Source organism: Herpailurus yagouaroundi, unplaced genomic scaffold (genome assembly GCF_014898765.1).
Source record: "Herpailurus yagouaroundi ecotype Mexico unplaced genomic scaffold, PumYag 195, whole genome shotgun sequence".
In the NCBI taxonomy this organism is placed as follows: domain Eukaryota; kingdom Metazoa; phylum Chordata; class Mammalia; order Carnivora; family Felidae; genus Herpailurus; species Herpailurus yagouaroundi.
Window position 1 is genome coordinate 7,331,152 of NW_024412426.1, and position 20,504 is coordinate 7,351,655.

At 41.2% G+C, this 20,504-nt stretch overlaps 1 protein-coding gene across 5 annotated transcripts in view; it reads right to left on the reverse strand.

The window, feature by feature from the left end:
- Positions 1 to 1,697: 1,697 nt before the first annotated feature.
- ACBD6 (acyl-CoA binding domain containing 6) overlaps positions 1,698 to 20,504 on the reverse strand; it is a 213,509-nt gene continuing 194,702 nt past the window's right edge. For 2 of the 5 annotated variants that reach the window (XM_040446493.1, XM_040446487.1), the window contains one exon: positions 13,249 to 13,550. In XM_040446493.1, the coding sequence (XP_040302427.1) occupies positions 13,396 to 13,550 (155 nt within the window). In that variant the 3' untranslated portion in view covers positions 13,249 to 13,395. Of the gene's footprint in view, positions 1,913 to 2,376; positions 2,507 to 13,248; positions 13,551 to 16,196; positions 16,891 to 20,504 lie in introns of those variants that run through there. The other 3 variants (XM_040446488.1, XM_040446490.1, XM_040446492.1) reach the window with 3 other exon arrangements.

Consider the following 20,504-nt stretch of genomic DNA (forward strand, 5'->3'; position numbering starts at 1 on the left):
AGCTGACGTGGGACCCTTTCACCGCCAAAACAAAACCCAAAATACAACTCAGAATGAACTACTCACAGCCATGAATACCAGAAGTGCTCGATAAAGGTTTGATGACAGGAAGTGCTCTGGTTTTTCGAATAGCAGTTTTCTGGGGCCCAGTCTTCTGCTCCACGACTTAGGGATGGGCAGGGAAAACCCACTGACCACAGGATCTTAGTTAATGTTTGTCTTGTTGCATTTTATTTTATTTATTTATTTTTTAATGTTTATTTATTTTTGAGAGAGAGAGAGAGAGAGAGAGACAGAGCATGAGCAGGGGAGGGGCAAAGAGAGAGGGAGACACAGAATCCGAAGCAGGCTCCAGGCTCCGAGCTGTCTGCACAGAGCCTGACACGGGGCTTGAACTCACAAACCGTGAGATCATGATCTGAGCCAAAGTCGGACGCTCAGCCAACCGAGCCACCCAGGGGCCCCAGTCCTGTTGCATTTTAGAAGCCCTTCACCCTTACACACTTTGTGCCTAGAGAAAGTATGTGCAAACATTTATAGTTGGGTGAGAGGTGGACACAGGGATAGAAACACCTCATCAGAGTCATCAGGGCTCCTTAACAAGCTTTTCTAGAAAAATCTTCATTCAGATTTCTTCTCTGCAAGAGGCTTTATCAGCATGCAGGGTTATGTTAGCTGGAATGGAAAAAGGAACACAAGCTTCTTTCATCAAAAAAAAAAAAAAAAAAAAAAAAAAAAATTGAAGTCCTTGCATTTCTTCAGAGCCAGGGCTCCATCTAGGAGAAGCCAGAGTGCTTTTCCATTTGTGATTAGTTTTGTTTGGTGGAAGAGAAGATCCACACAGAGGTGCACTGTCCCATATGGCAGCTACTAGCCACATCTGGCTATTTATTTTAAAAACCTTTTAAAAAATATTTATTTATTTTGGGGAGACAGAGAGACAGAGTGCAAGCAGGGGAAGGGGCAGAGAGAGAGGCAGACGCAGAATCCGAAGCAGGCTCCAGGCTCTGAGCTGTCAGCGCAGAGCCCGACCCGGGGCTCGAACTCACAAACTGTGAGATCGTGATCTGAGCTGAAGTCAGATGCTCAACCGACTGAGCCACCCAGGCACCCCTCAGTTTTATTGAATATTAATTTAAATAGCCACATGTGCGCGGACGCCTGGGTGGCTCAGTTTTCTTCTCTCGAGTTTGTCCGAAGTGATTTTGGGATCTTCTTTTAGGACCCTTTCCTTAGGTGATTTGTCAGGCTGAGAAATGTGCCCGGGCCGGGTGGAGACGAGACCATCGCGCGGGAGGGGGGTGTTGGACAAGGAGTGCGGGAGATGCCGTTCCCGGGGGCCCAGCCCCTCGGATGGTGGCGAGGGGAATTCACACATGGCCACGAAGGGCTCTGCTGCTGATTCAGTGACTCCTCTGCGTATTCCTGCACATGGGGCCCGAGAATTCTGCTAGTGTGTGCACTATACACCCTGTCTTTAGTCTTCCATTCTCAGACCCGTCCCCAGCCCGTCCACATTGTCTTTGCTTTCGAGCCTCGATCATTCGTTCTGAGTGCATCAGGCTGACAATCAATGGATCTCCACTTTGAACTCTACGCACACAGCTTCCACCACAATGCCAGTCCAGTAACTTTTTGGGATTATAAAATGTGTTCTCAACTCACAAACGAAGAAGGGAATCTGGTGTGGGTTTTGGGGGGGTTTTTTGGTTTAGTCACTAGAAACCAGCTCCTGAGCGATGTGATTTTCTGACAGTGGCCTTTAAAAAAGACGACTGCTTGAAGAATATAGGAAAGAAATCACTGGCCAGAAAGAGTGAAGTAAGACACAAACTCAGAACACATGAAGGCTCAACAGTCTGTGTTTTCACTGCTTTTCTTTCTTTCTCCTCAGGCCCAGGGTTCTACTCAGCTGAAATCAGAAAAGGATAAGAGATCAAAGGCAAATCGGTGTGTTGTAAATTTTTTTTTTTTAATTTTTTTTTCCAACGTTTATTTATTTTTGGGACAGAGAGAGACAGAGCATGACCGGGGGAGGGGCAGAGAGAGAGGGAGACACAGAATCGGAAACAGGCTCCAGGCTCTGAGCCATCAGCCCAGAGCCCGACACGGGGCTCGAACTCCCGGACCGCGAGATCGTGACCTGGCTGAAGTCGGACGCTTAACTGACTACGCCACCCAGGCGCCCCGGTGTGTTGTAAATTTTAACTGATTGCCAAGCTAGAAGTAAAATCATGAAAGGGGATCCTCGGCATATCTGAATGTGTTTCCTTAGATTTGATATTTGACATCAAATATCAAAGAGTCTATCAGATGGTCTAAAATTGTTGCATCCCTTTGCCACAACTCCTTAGAAGAACGCAATCTCAGTTTTACCATTTGGAATCCCTGGTGCCCTTCTTCACACTGTCCTCTGCCCGCTGTGCAGGGGGTGATGAGCCATGGAGTTTGGACTGGGTGCTTGCTTGGGTGTTTGCTGCCTTGGGGACGTGGGCGGTGGCCACTGCTGCTGGGGAAATACTGTGAGTTAGGAGGCAGCAAAAAGTCCAGTGTTTATAAAGTGGGGCCAAGTTATTAGGAAAAGGAAAAAATTTTTATTATATTAAAGGGAGTAATAAAAATAGAAAAATAACCTATCCAAACTAGTAAACAAAAACTTTAGAGAACAAGGGTGTGGGCTTTTGCAAGTGGCACTCGTCCTTTTAGGACTTTTGTATTCGTTTTCTTCTCTCGTGTTTGTCCGAAGTGATTTTGGGATCTTCTTTTAGGACCCTTTCCTTAGGTGATTTTTCCTTTGTCCATCTCCCCCGTAGAGTACAAACATTAGATTTTGGTGTGCTATTAACTGGTGTGTTATTTTGTAATTGAACGAACAAGTCACAGGACACCCCTGACAGGATCCATGCTTTTCCTTCTGATGAAGGGGGCTCCTAGGAGGAAAACATTCCCACATGACTTACTTGTACTTCAGGCTGTTCAGCAGACCACTGAACTGGCCAGAATTTTCAAGACTGATGCAGGCTGGGCTGTCTCTAGATCTGGGTAAAGTTTTTTATTTTTATTATTATTTTTTAATGTTTATTTTTGAGAGAGAGAGAGAGAGAGAGAGAGACAGAGTGCAAGCAGGGGAAGGGCAAAGAGAGAGGGAGGCACAGAATCTGAAGCAGGCCCTAGGCTCCGAGCTGTTAGCACAGAGCCCAATGTGGGGCTCGAATGCACCAACCGGGAGAGCATGACCTGAGCAGAAGTCAGACGCTTAACCGACTGAGCCACCCAGGTGTCCCTCGCTTTTGGTTTTAAAGGTTTGTCTTTCTCCCATTTGCTTGCCAACCCTTGACCAGGATCTCTGGTTGGTTGGGAGGGGTTTAGGGATTTTGGAAAGGTTGGGAATTACTTCCTGAAAGATAAAATACAGGCCCAAAAAAGTGGTCTTGGCACACACTTAGAGCTGGAAATAAGCAGTGTTTTTAAAAGGTTGTTAAAATGGTAAATAGGTTTCAACAGATGGCTTCAGCATAGCAATGGAAAGCCCAGGCAAGGACTTCGGGGTTAAATTTCATATTGTAGTCACCTGGGACTAGCTTATGATTCCAGAAAAACAAACATCTATAAAGTTGACAGCTCCCTTCCCTCCTCTAAAGTGGAGCCCTTGAAGGCTGCCTGCCCGCTAGCCAGCTGATGGGTGGCTGCCTACAGATAGTGACCTAGGGAATTGAAAGTCACTTTTTCAACACCTGTCAATGGCAGGGCTTAAGCTCACCCAGGCTAGAGGGATATGATAACCAAGAACCTATATTACTGATGGGCCAGGACTTTTATACTCAATATGTGTGCTGGCTTTATTATTTTTTTAGAATCATTTTAACATTTAATGCTTCTCAATTAAAGTGATTTCCTGGAGTGGATGCCAAGCTTCGTTTAGAATGCGCATTAACCACTTTCGGTATCGGTAGTTAAAGGCACTGAGGGATTTAAACAGCAATCCACAAGTCTGTTCAGTTAAGGTTTGGCGGAATAAAGCAGATTATAAACAATAATATATGTCTTTCTCTTCTTTTTTTGGAAGGGTTCCAAACTCACAAACGGAGCTAAAGTGCTATAAACATATCCAGGCCTAAGCTTTGGGCTCTCCAAATGTACTCCATGAAAGCCACGGGCACGGGCGGTGCCACTTTTTATCCTGTGTGTGCGTGTGCACGTACTTTAAAAGAGCATTTTATTACACAAAGTGTCCATCAACTGAACTTACCTTCTAAATATTAAAATGGAAACCAGGATTGCTATACAAGTGAGAGGAAAAAATAAATCCTGGCTGCAGTGTGGATGATGAATTTGTTGCTGCTGCCTTGGGTGGCCCACAGACACACACTGCTCTATCTCTAATGTCCCCCCCCCCCCCCCCCCCGTCCCTCATGTTCAGCCACTGCTTTCAGTAGTTCCAGGTTCAACAGGGCATTTCCCTCCCTCCCTCCCTACGAGAGACACCTACACTGAGGGCACTGGGTTCCACCATGAGGCAATGAATGTTACAGCGGGGGGGGGGGGGGGGGGGGAGAGGGGCAGCTCCTAGGATGTTTCCCATCTGGTTTTTAACCTCGGTGTTCCATTGCAAACTCATGTTCATTCTTTCTAAGGCCATGTATGAAGAATATATCAGCAAGGAAGATTCTGTCTTGAGTATAAACTAGCATGCACCTTATGAATATTCTGATCTAGTTTTTAGGGCCTGGAGGCTTCCTATTGCTGGAGGAAGCGATACGCCCTCAAAAGTGACTTCAGTACATGAATCCCCAAAGAAGACACAGTAAAAAAATGCAAAATAATGACATGTGTAACTGTGCCAAAGGAAGTGATATAACAAAATACAGAAAAGAAAGTTTTAAAGAATGTACATATAAAAGTAAAAATAGTAAATAAAAAACCACGCACTCCTAATAACTCTGGTGAACAAACCATTAAATTTCTGCTTTCCAGGGAGGACCATGACAAGCATATTTCAAGGATAAGTGAGTAAAGATGAGGATACAGAGCTTTCCCTGTTCAATCCTTTAGTGTAATGCCAATTAATGCACATTTGAAAAACTGATCACACTCAGTGCATAATAAACATTAGGTGAGGAAGACAAGGAAGCTTTCTTGTTCGGTCTGATAATCACTATACTTTCACCCAAAATCTCTCTGATGAAGAAATTGTGAAAGGTTGCTAAAATAATAAAGATGCTTATGGTAAAGCCCCAATGATAATTTTTCAAATCACAGGAGCACAACAGACTGCACTGAAGGCTTTTTATGTCATAAGGATAAAGTCCAATGTATACAGATAAAATCCACGAAGAGGCTTATTTAAAAAATAAATTTTTTTGAGGTTTATTTTTGAGACACAGAGTGCCAACAGGGGAGGGGCAGAGAGAGCTGGAGAAAGAATCCCAAGCAGGCTCCAGGCCATGAGCTGCCAGCACAGAGCCCGCGGGGCTCAAACTCACGAACTGAGATCATGACCTGAGCTGAAGTGGGACGCTTAACCTACTGAGCCACTCAGGTGCCACCCAGGCGCTCCAAGGCTGGATTATCAATGTACCTTTGAGTATGGTTGCTTTTGTTTCCACTGTGGCTTATCCTGATAATGAGGTGCAGGGAAAACTTTTTGACTTGGTGTCACAAGGCTTAGATAATCACCCTGATTCTGAAAAAAAAAAATAAATAAGATCATGCATACTGAAGTGCTTTAAATATAATAAAGCCTATAAGAAGATGAGCACGCTTACTGTTTCTACTTATATGACCTTGGACAATTTCCCTAAAAGTTCTGAGTTTCAATTCCCTCGTTTGCCAGAGAAAATACCAAATATTTCTACTTTTACAATTATTCTGAGGTTCAATTAAGATGCTTGTGTGCACAGTCTTGTACAAAAGGTGTAACTACTGTTCTGGCATTAAAGCTAAGATGTATTCATTTTAAAACATATTAGTCGGGGTGCCTGGGTGGCTCAGTCAATTAAGGGTCTGACTTCAGCTCAGGTCACGATCTCGCGGTTCATGGGTTTGAGCCCTGCATCGGGCTCTGTGCTGACAGCTCAGAACCTGGAGCCTGCCCCTCCCCTGCTTGCGCTGTCTCTCTCTCTCTCTCTCTCTCTCAAAAATAAATAAACATTAAGAAAAATTTTTTAAAAAGGACACATTGGTTTATGTATCACTAACCAAAAAAAAAGTGTGTCTTAGAATGGATCAAATACAGTATTATAACTACTATTAAAACATTTAACTCCAAATACCTTAGGAATTGGGATTTGAAATTCACTCATAAATATTTAAATTTTTAAATGTTTATTTATTTTTGAGAGAGAGCACACGTTGGGGAGGTGCAGAGAGAGAGGGAGACACAGAATCAGAAGCAGACTCCAGGCTCTGAGCTGTCAGCACAGAGCCCGCTGTGGGGCTCAAAACCCACAAACTGTGAGATCATGACCTGAGCTGAAGTCAGTCGCTTAACCGACTGAGCCACCCAGGTGCCCCACACTCACAAATATTTAAACTCAATGTTACTAAATTGTGGCTCATGGGTTACATACCTATTCTGTGATAAACATTTATTTGTGAGGGGGATTTCTAGGGGACTTGAAATTTGATGAAAGCTTTCATGTTTCAACTGTTAAATATTAAATAAACATTTGAAAGTCTTCATGTTCAAGTGAAGCATTCATTAGCCTAGGCACTAACCCCATCTGCAACCCAAGCTCAGCTCTGCTATCATCCTGCACCTTGCTCATTAATCCTCAGAGATGCCATACTGTACATGGGATAATAAGCCATAGCCAAGCAGTTAAACCTGGCAGGAAGCTAAGAAATAACTATTTAATAGAAAGGTTCACTTGATTATAGCCACCTTTTAGCTGGAAAATGCTGAAACATTAAAAAAAAAAGATATAATAGATACAATTCCAGATATTATACTTTGGTTGTTATCCGTCTACCTGACAAGCCTAAGAGAGAACAATGTGTGGCCAGTTGGCTGGATTCTTACATCTTTATTAGAGACATAGTTATAGTAGGTTTAAAATATTTAGTTTTTCATAAGTAATTTATGAATTTCTATCAGACTTTTAAAGTTACCTCACGCAATACCTTGAGATAACATCATGGGAGTAATTCTAAATATCCATGATAAGGGGAAAAGGGAGTGACAGTGGCCTGGAACAGTGTCTGTTATTCAGTGGGCTCTCAAAAAGTATCTGTGGATGGAATGAAGGAAAAGCTTGAACACTTACATGAGTTTTGTGGTCTAATAAAAAGGACTGCGATTTTGTAGACTTGGTCCTAACTGTGGCTCTACTACTCTGTGATCGTGGGCAATTGAAGTAACCTGCTTGTATTTTCAATTCATTCTTGTATAAGTGGACTTAACAGACACTACCCCACTTTAATAGGGTTATAATGGAGGGATGACAGATTAAACAATGCCCATGAAAACACCCTGAAAAGTCAAAAAAACTAAATGCATATGAAAAGATAGCACTAGTCATACAGAATTGAACATGTGGGTTCATTTCTGCCCTGCAGCAGAATCAGAGGCCAAATAGGTCAGAGTCCAACTTTCTGGCCAATGTCTCTTTAAAAAAAGCTTCCCCCCAGTGTGGTGATCAGTGAGAAAACTGCAGTCTATGTATGTTGTTAAAATCTTGGTCAGTGGTTTAAAAAAAAATGGCACAAGAACAGACACTCAGATCAATGGAACAGAATAGAGAACCCAGAAATGGACCCAGAAATGTATGGCCACCTAATCTTTGACAAAGCAAGAAAGAATATCCAATGGAATAAAGACAGTCTCTTCAGCAAGTGGTGCTGGGAAAACTGGACAGCAACATGCAAAAGAATGAACCTGGGCCACTTTCTTACACCATACACAAAATAAACTCAAAATGGATGAAAGACCTCAATGTAAGACAGGAAGCCATCAAAATCCTCGAGGAGAAAGCAGGCAAAAACCTCTTTGATCTTGGCCGCAGCAACTTCTTACTCAACACATCTCTGGAGGCAAGGGAAACAAAAGCAAAAATGAACTATTGGGACCTCATCAAAATAAAAAGCTTCTGCACAGCGAAGGAAACAATCAGCAAAACTAAAAGGCAACCGACAGAATGGGAGAAGATATTTGCAAGTGACATATCAGATAAAGGCTTAGTATCCAAAATCTATAAAGAACTTATCAAACTCAACACCCAAAAACCAAATAACTCAGTGAAGAAATGGGCAAAAGACATGAACAGACACTTCTTCAAAGAAGATGTCCAGATGTCCAACTGACACATGAAAATATGCTCAACATCATTCATCATCAGGGAAATACAAATCAAAACCACAATGAGATACCACCTTACACCTGTCAGAATGGCTAACATTAACAACTCGGGCAACAACAGATGTTGGCGAGGATGCAGAGAAAGAGGATCTCTTTTGCATTGTTGGTGGGAATGCAAGCTGGTGCAGCCACTCTGGAAAACAGTATGGAGGTTCCTCAAAAAACTAAAATAGAACTACCCTACGACCCAGCAATTGCACTACTAGGCATTTATCCACGGGATACAGGTGTGCTGTTTCGAAGGGACACATGCACCCCCATGTTTAGAGCAGCACTATCAGCAATAGCCAAAGTATGGAAAAAGCCCAAATGTCCATCGATGAATGAATGGATAAAGAAGATGTGGTATACACACACACACACACACACACACACACACACACACACACACACATAATGGAGTATTACTCGGCAATCAAAAAGAATGAAATCTTGCCATTTGCAACTATGTGGATGGAACTGGAGGGTATTATGCTAAGTGAAATTAGTCAGAGAAAGACAAAAATCATATGACTTCACTCATATGAGGACTTTAAGAGACAAAACAGATGAACATAAGGGAAGGGAAACAAAAATAATATAAAAACAGGGAGGGGAACAAAAGAGACTCATAAATATGGAGAACAAACTGAGGGTTACTGGAGGGGTTGTGGGAGGGGGGAATGGGCTAAATGGGTAAGGGGCACTAAGGCATCTACTCCTGAAGTCATTGTTGCACTATATGCTAACTAATTTGGATGTAAATTTTAAAAAATAAAAAATAAAATAAAAAAAGCACTTCTCCCAATATTTCAAATAGGCAGGGTAACACCCCATGTCACCTGGTAGGAGCACTTAAAACTATGAAAATAGGGTCAGTCAACAAAAGATTTCTCATTCTTGAAACACAAGGGGTCAGAAAAATGGTTCTCAATGGGATCCACAGAGCCCTGGGGAGTCCACGGATGGGCTGCAGGAGATCTGTGAACTCTTCAAAATTCCATGCACAACATTGTATACCTGGGGAAGAAGTTTATAGTTTTTCAAAGTAATCTGGAACTCCTCAAGAGTTAAAAACACTGATTTAGTAGATGCAAGCAAGTGTTCTGAAGATAATAATGATTCAGAGATTTTTCTTTGCCTCCTCTTTAATGATTATTTACATGATCCTCTCTTTAGTCCTCATTTTTCACTAGTCTGTATCAAAACCACCGTGAAGGCAATCAGGGTCTCTTAGATTAGCTGGTGCACAGCAAAGTAAACGACAGTCATGAATATTAAATAAAGAGTCACTAGTGTTGTTCTGATCACAGTATCGTCAGGAAAGGAAAGAGAAAAAGCCACCAATTTCCTTTTGCAGTTTTTTAGGGATAGAGAATGGGGCTAGGTATGTTTTTATGTGTAGACAAACATCTACAGAGGTGGCCTGAAGATAAGAAAAATAAATGTGAAACTGAGATGAGGTAAGAGTAGAAAGGCAATCTATAAACACTCTAGAAAATTCAAGTGGTCAGGTAGCAAAAAGTAACTACTCGTAACTCAGAAAAATGCCTTTAGTTAGCCACCGCTTTATGACTACTCCAACTAAATTCCTTTTTAGGAGAACACAGAAGAGACTCAATTTTTAAAATACCCATGTACACTAAAAATAACAAACCAGAAAGTTTGAACCAAGGATGAAGTAAACGGAATTCCAAACCCAGTAAATGTCTTCCCCCCAGTCCACCCCCCCAAAAAGCAACAATTATTTTGAAATACTTCTGTCATGACCAGAAATGAACCCTCAGAAAAAGGTTTTCTATGATCCTTTAAAATACTAATTGGCTTGAACATCACTAATCTGTCCAGGAAGAAAAAATTTCTGCATAGCAGAACCAAAGTTATGCTAAGTTAAATTATATCTTAGTTTTATCCCGCTGAACTATACGAAAAGATGGTTCGCCATGTATCTGGGGAAGTTAGCTGGCTCTCTGCTCCAGTAAGTTCATGTTCTTTGCTTGGTGGGAACTACTGCAGCTCTTGCCAATGGAACTCAGGATCTGGCTGAAGTGTGATGCGCTACCTAATAATCCGATAGTTTAAGGGGAAGGAAAACAAACCAAGATCCAGTTTTCTCTGACACTTCTGGATGTAATCTTCCCCTTAAGGCATAGGGAGAAGATCCACAGATTGTTACGACAGTAAGGTTTTCGAAAATTCAGATACCAGTGATAAAAGAGAGATTTTGGAAATTGACTTTAGAATGCACTTGTGGGGTGCCTGGGAGGCTCAGTCGGTTAAGTGTCTGACTCTTGGTTTTGGCTCGGGTCATGATCTCACTGTTCGTGAGTTCGACCCCCACATCAGGTTCTGCTCTGATAGCGCGGGGCTGGTTGGGTTTCTCTCTCTGCCCCTCCTTTGCTTGCTCTCTCTCAAAATAAACAAATAAACTTAAAAAAAAATTTAGAATGCACTTGCAAATGTAGAGTTGGTGACTGTTTTTAGTGGCAGCTTTGAATATAAATTTGAAATCTTGATTCACTTAGCATAACACTCTCCAGTTCCATCCATGTTGCTACAAAGGGCCAGATTTCATTCTTTCTCATTGCCACGTAGTATTCCATTGTGTATATAAACCCCAATTTCTTTATCCATTCATCAGTTGATGGACATTTAGGGTCTTTCCATAATTTGGCTATTGTTGAGAGTGCTGCTATAAACAGTGGGGTACAATTGCCCCTATGCATCAGTACTCCTGTACCCCTTGGGTAAGTTCCTAGCAGTGTTATTGCTGGGTCATAGGTAGATCTATTTTTAATTTTTTGAGGAACCTCCACACTGTTTTCCAGAGCAGCTGCACCAGTTTGCATTCCCACCAACAGAGCAAGAGAGTTCCTGTTTCTCCACATCCTTGCCAGCATCTATACCTTCCTGATTTGTTCATTTTGGCCACTCTGACTGGCGTGAGGTGGTATCTGAGTGTGGTTTTGATTTGTATTTCCCTGATGAGGAGCGACGTTGAGCATCTTTTCATGTGCCTGTTGGCCATCTGGATGTCTTCTTTAGAGAAGTGTCTATTTATGTTTTCTGCCCATTGATGGGGGGTGGGAGGGAGGGGAAAGTGGGTGATGGGCATTGAGGAGGGCACCTGTTGGGATGAGCACTGGGTGTGGTATGGAAACCAATTTGACAATAAATTTCATATTAAAAAAAAGAGAACATACAACAGCATAAAAAAAAAAAACACCCAAAACAAAACAAAGAAACCTTGAAAAATAAAATCAATAAAAAGTTATATTCTTTGCTTAAAAACAATCTATATAACTTTAGACGTTGCAAAACAGGTTATGAAAAACTTGACTCGGAAATTTTAAGGTCAGATTACAAAAGAGAAATGAAAAAAGGAGCTCCTTGATAGCTTTTTGCTTAGATAATGACCCTGTAAATCTAAAATGAATAAATATTTTGATTTGCTAATGTCCTAAACATGCAAAAGTACTATTAATGAAAGCTGCATGCAACATCTTGGTCACTTTTACTGTAACTAATGAATAATGTTTGTTAAAACACAATTAATGTGGAACATGAGAGAATTTAGCTTATAGCGGGTTGCAAATGTGGTTGGGATTATGGGAAAAGAACAGATAATGAATAGAAAGCTCCACTAGAATTACAGTAATGTTTTCACTGTGTACTAACGTGCATATCACTTCCACAGATAATTAAGAAATCAATTAAAGAATGAACAGTCTTGGTGAATGGTTTTGGTTTACATCTCAGAAAACAAGAAATGAGCTTAGAAAAATCACAAAATAAACAGCATTAATATGCCTCATTTCTGCTCTGAAGGGGCTTGTTCCAGAAGGACAGGTTAGCCTGAGCTAATGAAAATCGTGTCCACTGTTGAGGGCTCTGCTAAGCAAGTTTATTACTTTTTTTAATAGAGACACGTTGGAAAAATTATCTTTTAAATAGTCATCTCTGCATCTCAAATCATTTCTTACTTCATTTCTCTTCCTAGGACAACTACCTACTTTCTTTATATAATGAGAAATGTCAAGGAATTCCCCAGATGGAGTTCTTGAGGCTTGAAGGGGAAAACATAGGGAGCCAGTTTCAAAAGCGGCATACTTGTCGCTCCCTTAAAGAAAAGCTGTGGTGTATTTGTCTATGTTTTTAATTAGAAAATAAAAGCTCTCTTGGTATCCAGAAGTAACTATACTCACAGCTAAGCATTGGGGCATTAGGGGCTATTTCACATTAGACTCAAACAGCCTCACAGTTCAGGCCTGAGCTCATTTCCAGAGACTACTGCCAGTATGTGACTGGAACATTAGAGCCAATTAAAAGGGCCCTGGGGGAAATCCCGCCCCGTTTTGTGGAGGTGAGTTTAAGGAATCCTGAACTAACCAGTGAATTCTCCCAAATCTGCGCTTCAATCCTGAAGTGAGGTCACTGAATCTTATTCTAAAATGCCCAAGGTTTTGAGGTTTTCAGTAAATCTGGTTGTTTCTCGGACTTCTAGGCCCCTATGTGACAAAATTCTACCTTTTTTTCCTCTTTTGCTTGCTTTTTAACACCCCTCTGTCTTTGTCTTCTCAATTCTGTCTGCCAAAAATAGACATTTTAGCTCCCGATATTCAGGCCAGCTGTGCAAAATGCCACAAGATCACTTGACCTCTACTGTTTTGGGATTTCATGCAACTTTCCCTGTCAGGGTAGCACTGTCGGTCATATTTTGCTTCTGTATGTTTTTTTAAAAGAGCAGCCATGTTTAATACTGTGAAATACGAGGCGTCCCCTCCTTGCCCCACCCTCTAGAACAGTGATAAATTTCAGCGCGCGCTCAGCAGAATTGGATTGTATTATACGCAGGACACATGTTCATCACCACAACTGTACTTGCTGGAACGGATGCAAGGAGAATGAATTGCTGAGACTTCAAAATCCCAGTTCCTCAGAACTGATTTTATTAGCCAATGTATACCAAAGATGGGTGCTAAAAGAAGTATTATTTTTGCAGGTGTCCTTCATCACTGGAGCTCTATGATGTTACGGACTGTGGTCTTCCAGCCTTTTGATTATACCTTGCCGGTCGTGTGCTGCTGCAACACCAGAGAGATAGCCTTGCAACCTGTCACCTCCTCCGGCAGGCAGCCGTCCTGGTCTGGGAGAGCGGGGTCAGCGCCAGACTGCAGCAGCAGCTCCACAATGTCTAAAAACTCGCAGGCAGCAGCTGCCAGGAAAATAGGCAAATATGAAAACAAGGTTACTATGAGACCAAGAGAAACGACTATACTCCAGCAGGAAAGGCAAGTGCCGAGCAACGAGGGATCCCAAACAGCAAGAAACGTCACAGTGTGACGACAACTGTGCCATTAGTGTGGATTTTTCCAGGGTTAGGAAAAGCAAATTCACATTTTTGGTTGCCCAGGAGCAAACAGACACATTTTTAAAACTGTGAGGTTTTCAGACTCTATTCTTAAGGATGGGACGAAGAGAAAGAATAAAAACAGTGTTTGAGTATTTGTTTTACTTTGATCAGAATAATGACAGGTGTGCAGGCTATGTCAAAAGGCTAAAAATATTGTAAAAGAAAATATTTTGTTTTGTCTTTGAAGAGGGGGTTAAATGAGTAACTTTAAAATTTGTAAAACAACAACAACAAAAAAGCTAGCCTATGAATCACACCATCCATCTATAGAACTTTTATTTATTTAGAAAAATAATAAAGTCCCCAATCACACTAGGCATAGAAAGGGGACAAGGACCTCTCGATATGGAGACTTATTATGAAGATGGTACTGTATCGCCCCCAGGAAGGACAAACAGACCAAAGGGCTAGAATGGAGAGCCATCTATTCTTCTGCACATATATGGAAACTTGATTTATGATGACGCTGGCATCGCAGATCAGCAAGGAAACAAAGATCCATTAATTCAGAGGCACTGAAACAACTGGGCTAAAGGCAAAACCAGGTATTTCATACAAGATGAAACAGAAATGGCAATAAACATATGAAAAGATGAACAACCACATTAGCCGTCAGGGAAATGAAAATTAAAACCAGAAGATACCAATTCATACCCACTAGATAGGTGAAAATTAAAAACAGACCATACCAAGCACTGAGGAAGCCTGGAACAAGGGCAGCTCCCCTCCAGATGGGCCCTGGTAGGGTCACTTTGGATGACAGTTTGGCATTACGTGTTAAACCTGCACACACACAGGCCCTGCGGCCCAGCAATCCTGCTCTTATTCCCATCCTCCATGGACACTCGTGCATGGGTCTCCAGGAGATGTGCAAGAACGTGTGTAGCAGCACTATTCGTAATAGACCCCAATGTAAGCAACGCAAATGCCCATTAAAAAATAACGTGAAAATAGAACACTGTTTACTTCTACAATAAAATCCCACACCGCACTGAAAACTAATGAACTATGGTTTTCCACACGAGTTTATCTCCAGGACATAATGTTGAGGGAAAGAAGCAAGTCAGAAGAATATATACAGTATGATTACACTTAAACAAAATTTTAAAAATAGACCAAACTAAACACCATTGTTCAGAGAGACAATTATGTAGTGAAACTATAAGGGAAACTGTTAATATAAAATTTGGGATAGTGTTAATCTTGGGGAAGGACCTGCCCATGGAGGGAAGGTCACATGGTTGGATAGGCACACACAGGAGGTTTTGAAGATACTGGCAATGTTCCATTTCTTAAGCTAGGTGGTGGGTTCATTTTTTTAAAGTTACATTTAAAATTCTTCATATACCTTTTATATACTCTTTCACAGTGTGATGTAACATAACAGCAACAACAAATCAAAAAAGAAAAACAGGGAAAGAAAGAAGGGTAGGAAGCTTGATTCAATGGTCATTTTATTGAGTACATGCTATAACAATCCTATCAGTTAAGATTCTTGCTCTGAAGAATTTGTTTAACACCTGGGAGGCTAATATGTGAACTGGACACTCTTAACACAGAATAACTATTGTGGAGTGTGCGTGCACACACACACAGAAACCTGCAAAAAAGTGGGGGTGCGGGTGGAGAAGTTGAGGGATCAGGGAAAACACGAGTAGTTCATATGTAAACTGAGCTCTGAAGGACAGAGTAAAATTCCAGGTAAGTGGAGAAAGGCATTGCAGGGGGAGAAAACGCCACTAACAGAGGCAGGAGAGCACAGGGATTGCCCAGAGAACTGTCTGTGGGTGCTGGGACACAATATACAGACAGTCAAAAGCAGAGAGGATAGACTTGAGTCAAAGTATGCAGGGCCTTGAAAGCTGTACTAAGCCATGCTGACAAAAGTGTGGTTTTGAATGCTATACTAAAGTTTGCATTTATAAAGAAGGGAGTGGCGTAATTTGGCCGCTGTGCTAGCATGATAATTCTACAATGAGTGACTTGGACAGCCTAGAAATTTGTCACAGGTAGACCAATTAGGAAACTACGGTAGTTCTTTCAGGAGGCTTGAAATCAGCCAGTGTCAGCGTGAATATAAAGAAGGGACTGGGCGGGGAGCCTGGGTGGCTCAGTTGGTTAAGCATGATCAGGTCATTATCTTACAGCTCATGAGTTCGAGCCTCACATTGGGCTCTGTGCTGACAGCTCAGAGCCTGGAGCCTGCTTCAGATTCTGTGTCTCCCTCTCTCTCTGCCCCCCCCCCCCCACGCTCTCTCTCTCTCTCTCTCTCCTTCAAAAAATAAACATTAAAAAAAAAATTAAAGAAGGGATTGGGGGCACCTGGGTGGCTCAGTTGGTTAAGTGGCTGACTTTGGCTCAGGTCATGATCTGACTGTTCCTGAGTTTGAGTTCTGAGTCAGGCTCTGTGCTGACAGCTCAGAGCCTGGAGCCTGCTTCGGATTCTGTGTCTCCTTCTGTCTCTGCCCCTTCCCTGCTTGCACTCTCTCTCTCTCTCTCAAAGATAAATAAACATAAAAACATTTTTTTTTTAAAAAGAAGGGATTGAATAAGCCACTGAAATTCATGTGGATAGGACATAGCAAAGTACAGGATGGGCTTTAAGAAAATGTTTATGAACACTAAATTTGATAATTAATAAAGCTGATAAAATGTTATATTTATAGACAAACACGTGTTTATATTTTGTGATTTTCCTGTTGTTTTTTGGAAGAACAGTATTTTATCTTAGGTTTCAAATATTTTTATAGGTTTTTGAAAAGCTTACAGACCCACTGCTTGTGATCATAATGTTGACTATTGAATAAAATGGCCGGAGTATTTCTGCACTTGATATGAAACCCAAGCACATAAAGAAAATTACTGGTAAATCTGAATACATAGAAACCTAAAACTGACAAATTTGAACACATAAAAATTTAAAACAGCTATACCACACACACAAAATATGATATATAAAGGTAAACCATAAATTGGGAAACATATTCACATATATAACACATACAAGAGCTAATATCCTTGATATCTAAAAAGTGTTAACAAATCAATCCTAAAGGATAATGGGCAAAAGAATTGTAAGAACCAAAGATGATAACTTACGTTTTCAGTCTGGGAGACCACAGAGATGTTGGTGACATTATCTCTAAAATAAGGAACCATAATAAGGAAGAGCAGGAGTTTTTGGAGGGGAAGGGAAGAAGAAAATGATGGAAGGGGAGAAATAATCTTGGTTTGAGGCATGATAAATATTAGGAATACTGGTATTACTAATACTGGTCGAGGTACTAGAAAATGTCCATAAAACTCATAGAAGATAAGACAGGAGAAAAACCAAGATGACCTTGGGTATGACAATGATTTTTTAGCTATGACACCAAAGGCACAATCCATGAAAGAAAGAATTGATAAGCTGGGACTCATTAAAATAAAAAAACTTCTGCTCTGCGAAAGACTATGGTAAGGGAATGACAAGGCAAACACAAACTGGGAGAATATATTTGCAAAAGACACATCTGATAAAGGACTACTACCCAAAATATACAAACAACTCTTAAAGCTCAACAACAGGAAAACAAGCATTGGATTAAAAATGGGGTCAAAGACCTTAATGGAGGCCTCATCACAGAAGATCTACAGATGGCAACTACGCTTTTGGAAAGCGTATTCCCACATCATGTCATCAGGGAAATGCAAATTAAAAGAACATACCAGTACACACCTATCAGAATGGCCAAAATGTGGGACACTGGCAACAGCAAGTGCTGGTGAGGATGTGGAGCAACAGGAACTCACTCATTGCTGGTGGGAATGCGAAACGGTACAGCCATTTGGAAGGCAGTGTGGTGGTTTCTTACAAAACGAAACATACCCTTACCATATGACCCAGCAGCCATGCTCCTTGGTATCCACTCAAAAACCTACGTCCACTCAAAAATCTGCACATGAATGTCTGCAGCAGCTTTAATCCTAATTGCCAAAACTTGGAAGCAACCAAGAGGTCCTTCAATAGGTGATGGATAAATAAGCTATGATACATCCAGACAGTGTAATATTACTCAGCACTAAAACGAAACGAGATATCAAGCTATCAAAGGACATAGAGAAACCTTAAATACATATTACTAAGTGAAAGAAGCCAATCTGAAAGGGTTACCTACTGTACGATTTCAACTATATGAACATTCTGGAAAAGGCAAAACTATAGAAATAGTAAAAAGATCAGTGGTTTCCAGAGGCAGGGGTGAGAGAGGGATAAACAGGCAGAGCACAGTGGATTTTTAGGGCAATGAAAATGTATGATATCATAATGATCGATACATGTCATTTTACATTTGTCTATAGAATACACAATGAGAGTGAACCGTAATGTAAACTTTGGACCTTGGGTGATTATGGTAATAATTTTAATAATTATGAGAATAATTTTATGTATGTAGGTTCATCAACTATAACAAATGTACCCCTCTGATGGGAGATGTTGATAATGACAGAGTGTGAAATAATAGAAAAGATACATATTGGTCTCTGTCCCCAGTTCCTGACATAGAGCTCCTAAAACCTCTGGACTTTCCTAAGTGATAAGAGCACTAGAGGCATCTTTTGTTCTAATACTTGGTCTCTGACCCTGGTTCTTGACACAGAGCTCCTAAATCACTTGGAATTTCCTGGATAATAGGAATATCTTTTGTTTTAATGAGGTGACTCTTGGTGAGCTTCTGGATTGCTTCAGAAAGAGAGCTGGTCACCAAAGAGACCAAGCCATAATTAGAAGCTTGTAATTTTCATGGAGCCACTGGGTGGCTCAGTCGGTTAAGTGTCCGACTTCGGCTCAGGTCACGATCTCATGGTTTGTGAGTTTGAGCCCCGTGTTGGGCTCTGTGCTGACAGCTCAGAGCCTAGAGCCTGGAGCCTGCTTGGGATTCTGTGTCTCCCTCTGTCTCTGCCTACGTCCTCCCCTCCCCCTGCCCCCGGGTGGCAAAAATAAATAAACATTTAAAAAGTTATTAAAAAAAAAAAAAAGCTTGTAATTTTCAGCCCCAACCTCCATCCTCTGGGAAGGGGAGAGAGGCTGGAGATTGAGTTAATGATCAATCATGCCTATGTAACGAAGCCTCCATAAAAATCCTCCAAGTATGGGGTTCAGAGAACTTCTGGGCTGCTGAACACCTGGAAATGTGTAACAGGTGGTACTGGTAAGGGCATGGAAACTCTGTTCCCCTTCCCCCATATCTGGTCCAGTGTATCTTTTCCATCTCCATGTTCATCTGTATCCTTTATCATATCCTTTTATATTAAACCAGTAAACCTAAGTGTTTCCTTGAGTTCTGGGAGCCACTCTAGCAAATTATCAAACCCAAGAAGGGGTCATGAAACCACAATTTATAGATAGTTGGTCAGAAGTGCAGGTGACAACTTGGGACTTGGGACTGGCATCTGAAGGCAGAGGTGTAGTCTTGTGGGACTGAGGGGAAGGTAGATAGTGTCTGAATTGAATTAAGTGGAAGAACATTCCGCTGGTATCACAGAGAATTGCTTGTTGTGAGGAAAAACTCACAACACACAGTGACCAGCAGTGAAGTGTGGTAGTAGTGTGAGAGTAAAGGAGAAACACACAGGGAGCATGTTTGTTCTTCAGAACAAGGTTCTTTAGAGGCAGACTATACACGGGGTAAGAGGTATATGGAAAATCTCTGTACCTTCCCCTCAATTTTGCTGTGAACCTACAACTGCTCTTTATTGATCACCCAAGCAAGCATTTGTAATTGGGTCTATTTCTGGGTTATCTACCAAGTTTCGCTGATTTATACACCTATCTCTTGACCAATACCACATTGTCTTAATGTCTGTAACTTTATAGTAAGTCCTGAAGTAAGGGTGTGTCCTCCATCCGGGTCCTTTGCTTTTCCACATAACTTTTAGAATCAGCTTGTAAATTTTTTCAGAAAGTCCTGCTGGAATTTTGATTGGGAGTACATATAAATCAATTTGAGGAGAATGGAGAGCTTAACAACATCTTTTGATCAATGAACAACAGTATCTCTGTCCATTTATTTTGATTTATCCTTAAGAATTTAATTTTGAGGCTACTATAAATAGTATTTTTATGGGGCGCCTGGGTGGCGCAGTCGGTTAAGCGTCCGACTTCAGCTAGGTCACAATCTCGCGGTCTGTGAGTTCGAGCCCCGCGTCAGGCTCTGGGCTGATGGCTCGGAGCCTGGAGCCTGCTTCCGGTTCTGTGTCTCCCTCTCTCTCTGCCCCTCCCCCGTTCATGCTCTCTCTCTCTCTGTCCCAAAAATAAATAAACGTTGAAAAAAAATTTTTTTTTAAAAATTCTGACTTCCAGTTGGTTCATTGCAAGTATAAAGGAAAACAACTGATATCTGTATACTGACCTTGTGTTTTTAACTTTCAGTTTCCACCTGTTCATTACCAGTGTATAGGAATTTTTTTTGGTAAACTGATTTTCTATCCTGCAAACTTGCTGAACTCAATTTATTTTCTTTTATTATTTGTTTGTCTTAGTTAGAAAAATTATTTCTGCTCCTTTCATACACCTTATTGTGCTGGAAATGGTCTTGCAGACACATCTGAAATAACATACTGTCACACACTTTATTTATTTATTTATTTATTTATTTATTTATTTATTTAATATATGAAATTTACTGTCAAATTGGTTTGCAAACAACACCCAGTGCTCATCCCAAAAGATGCCCTCTTCAATGCCCATCACCTACCCTCCCCTCCCTCCCACCC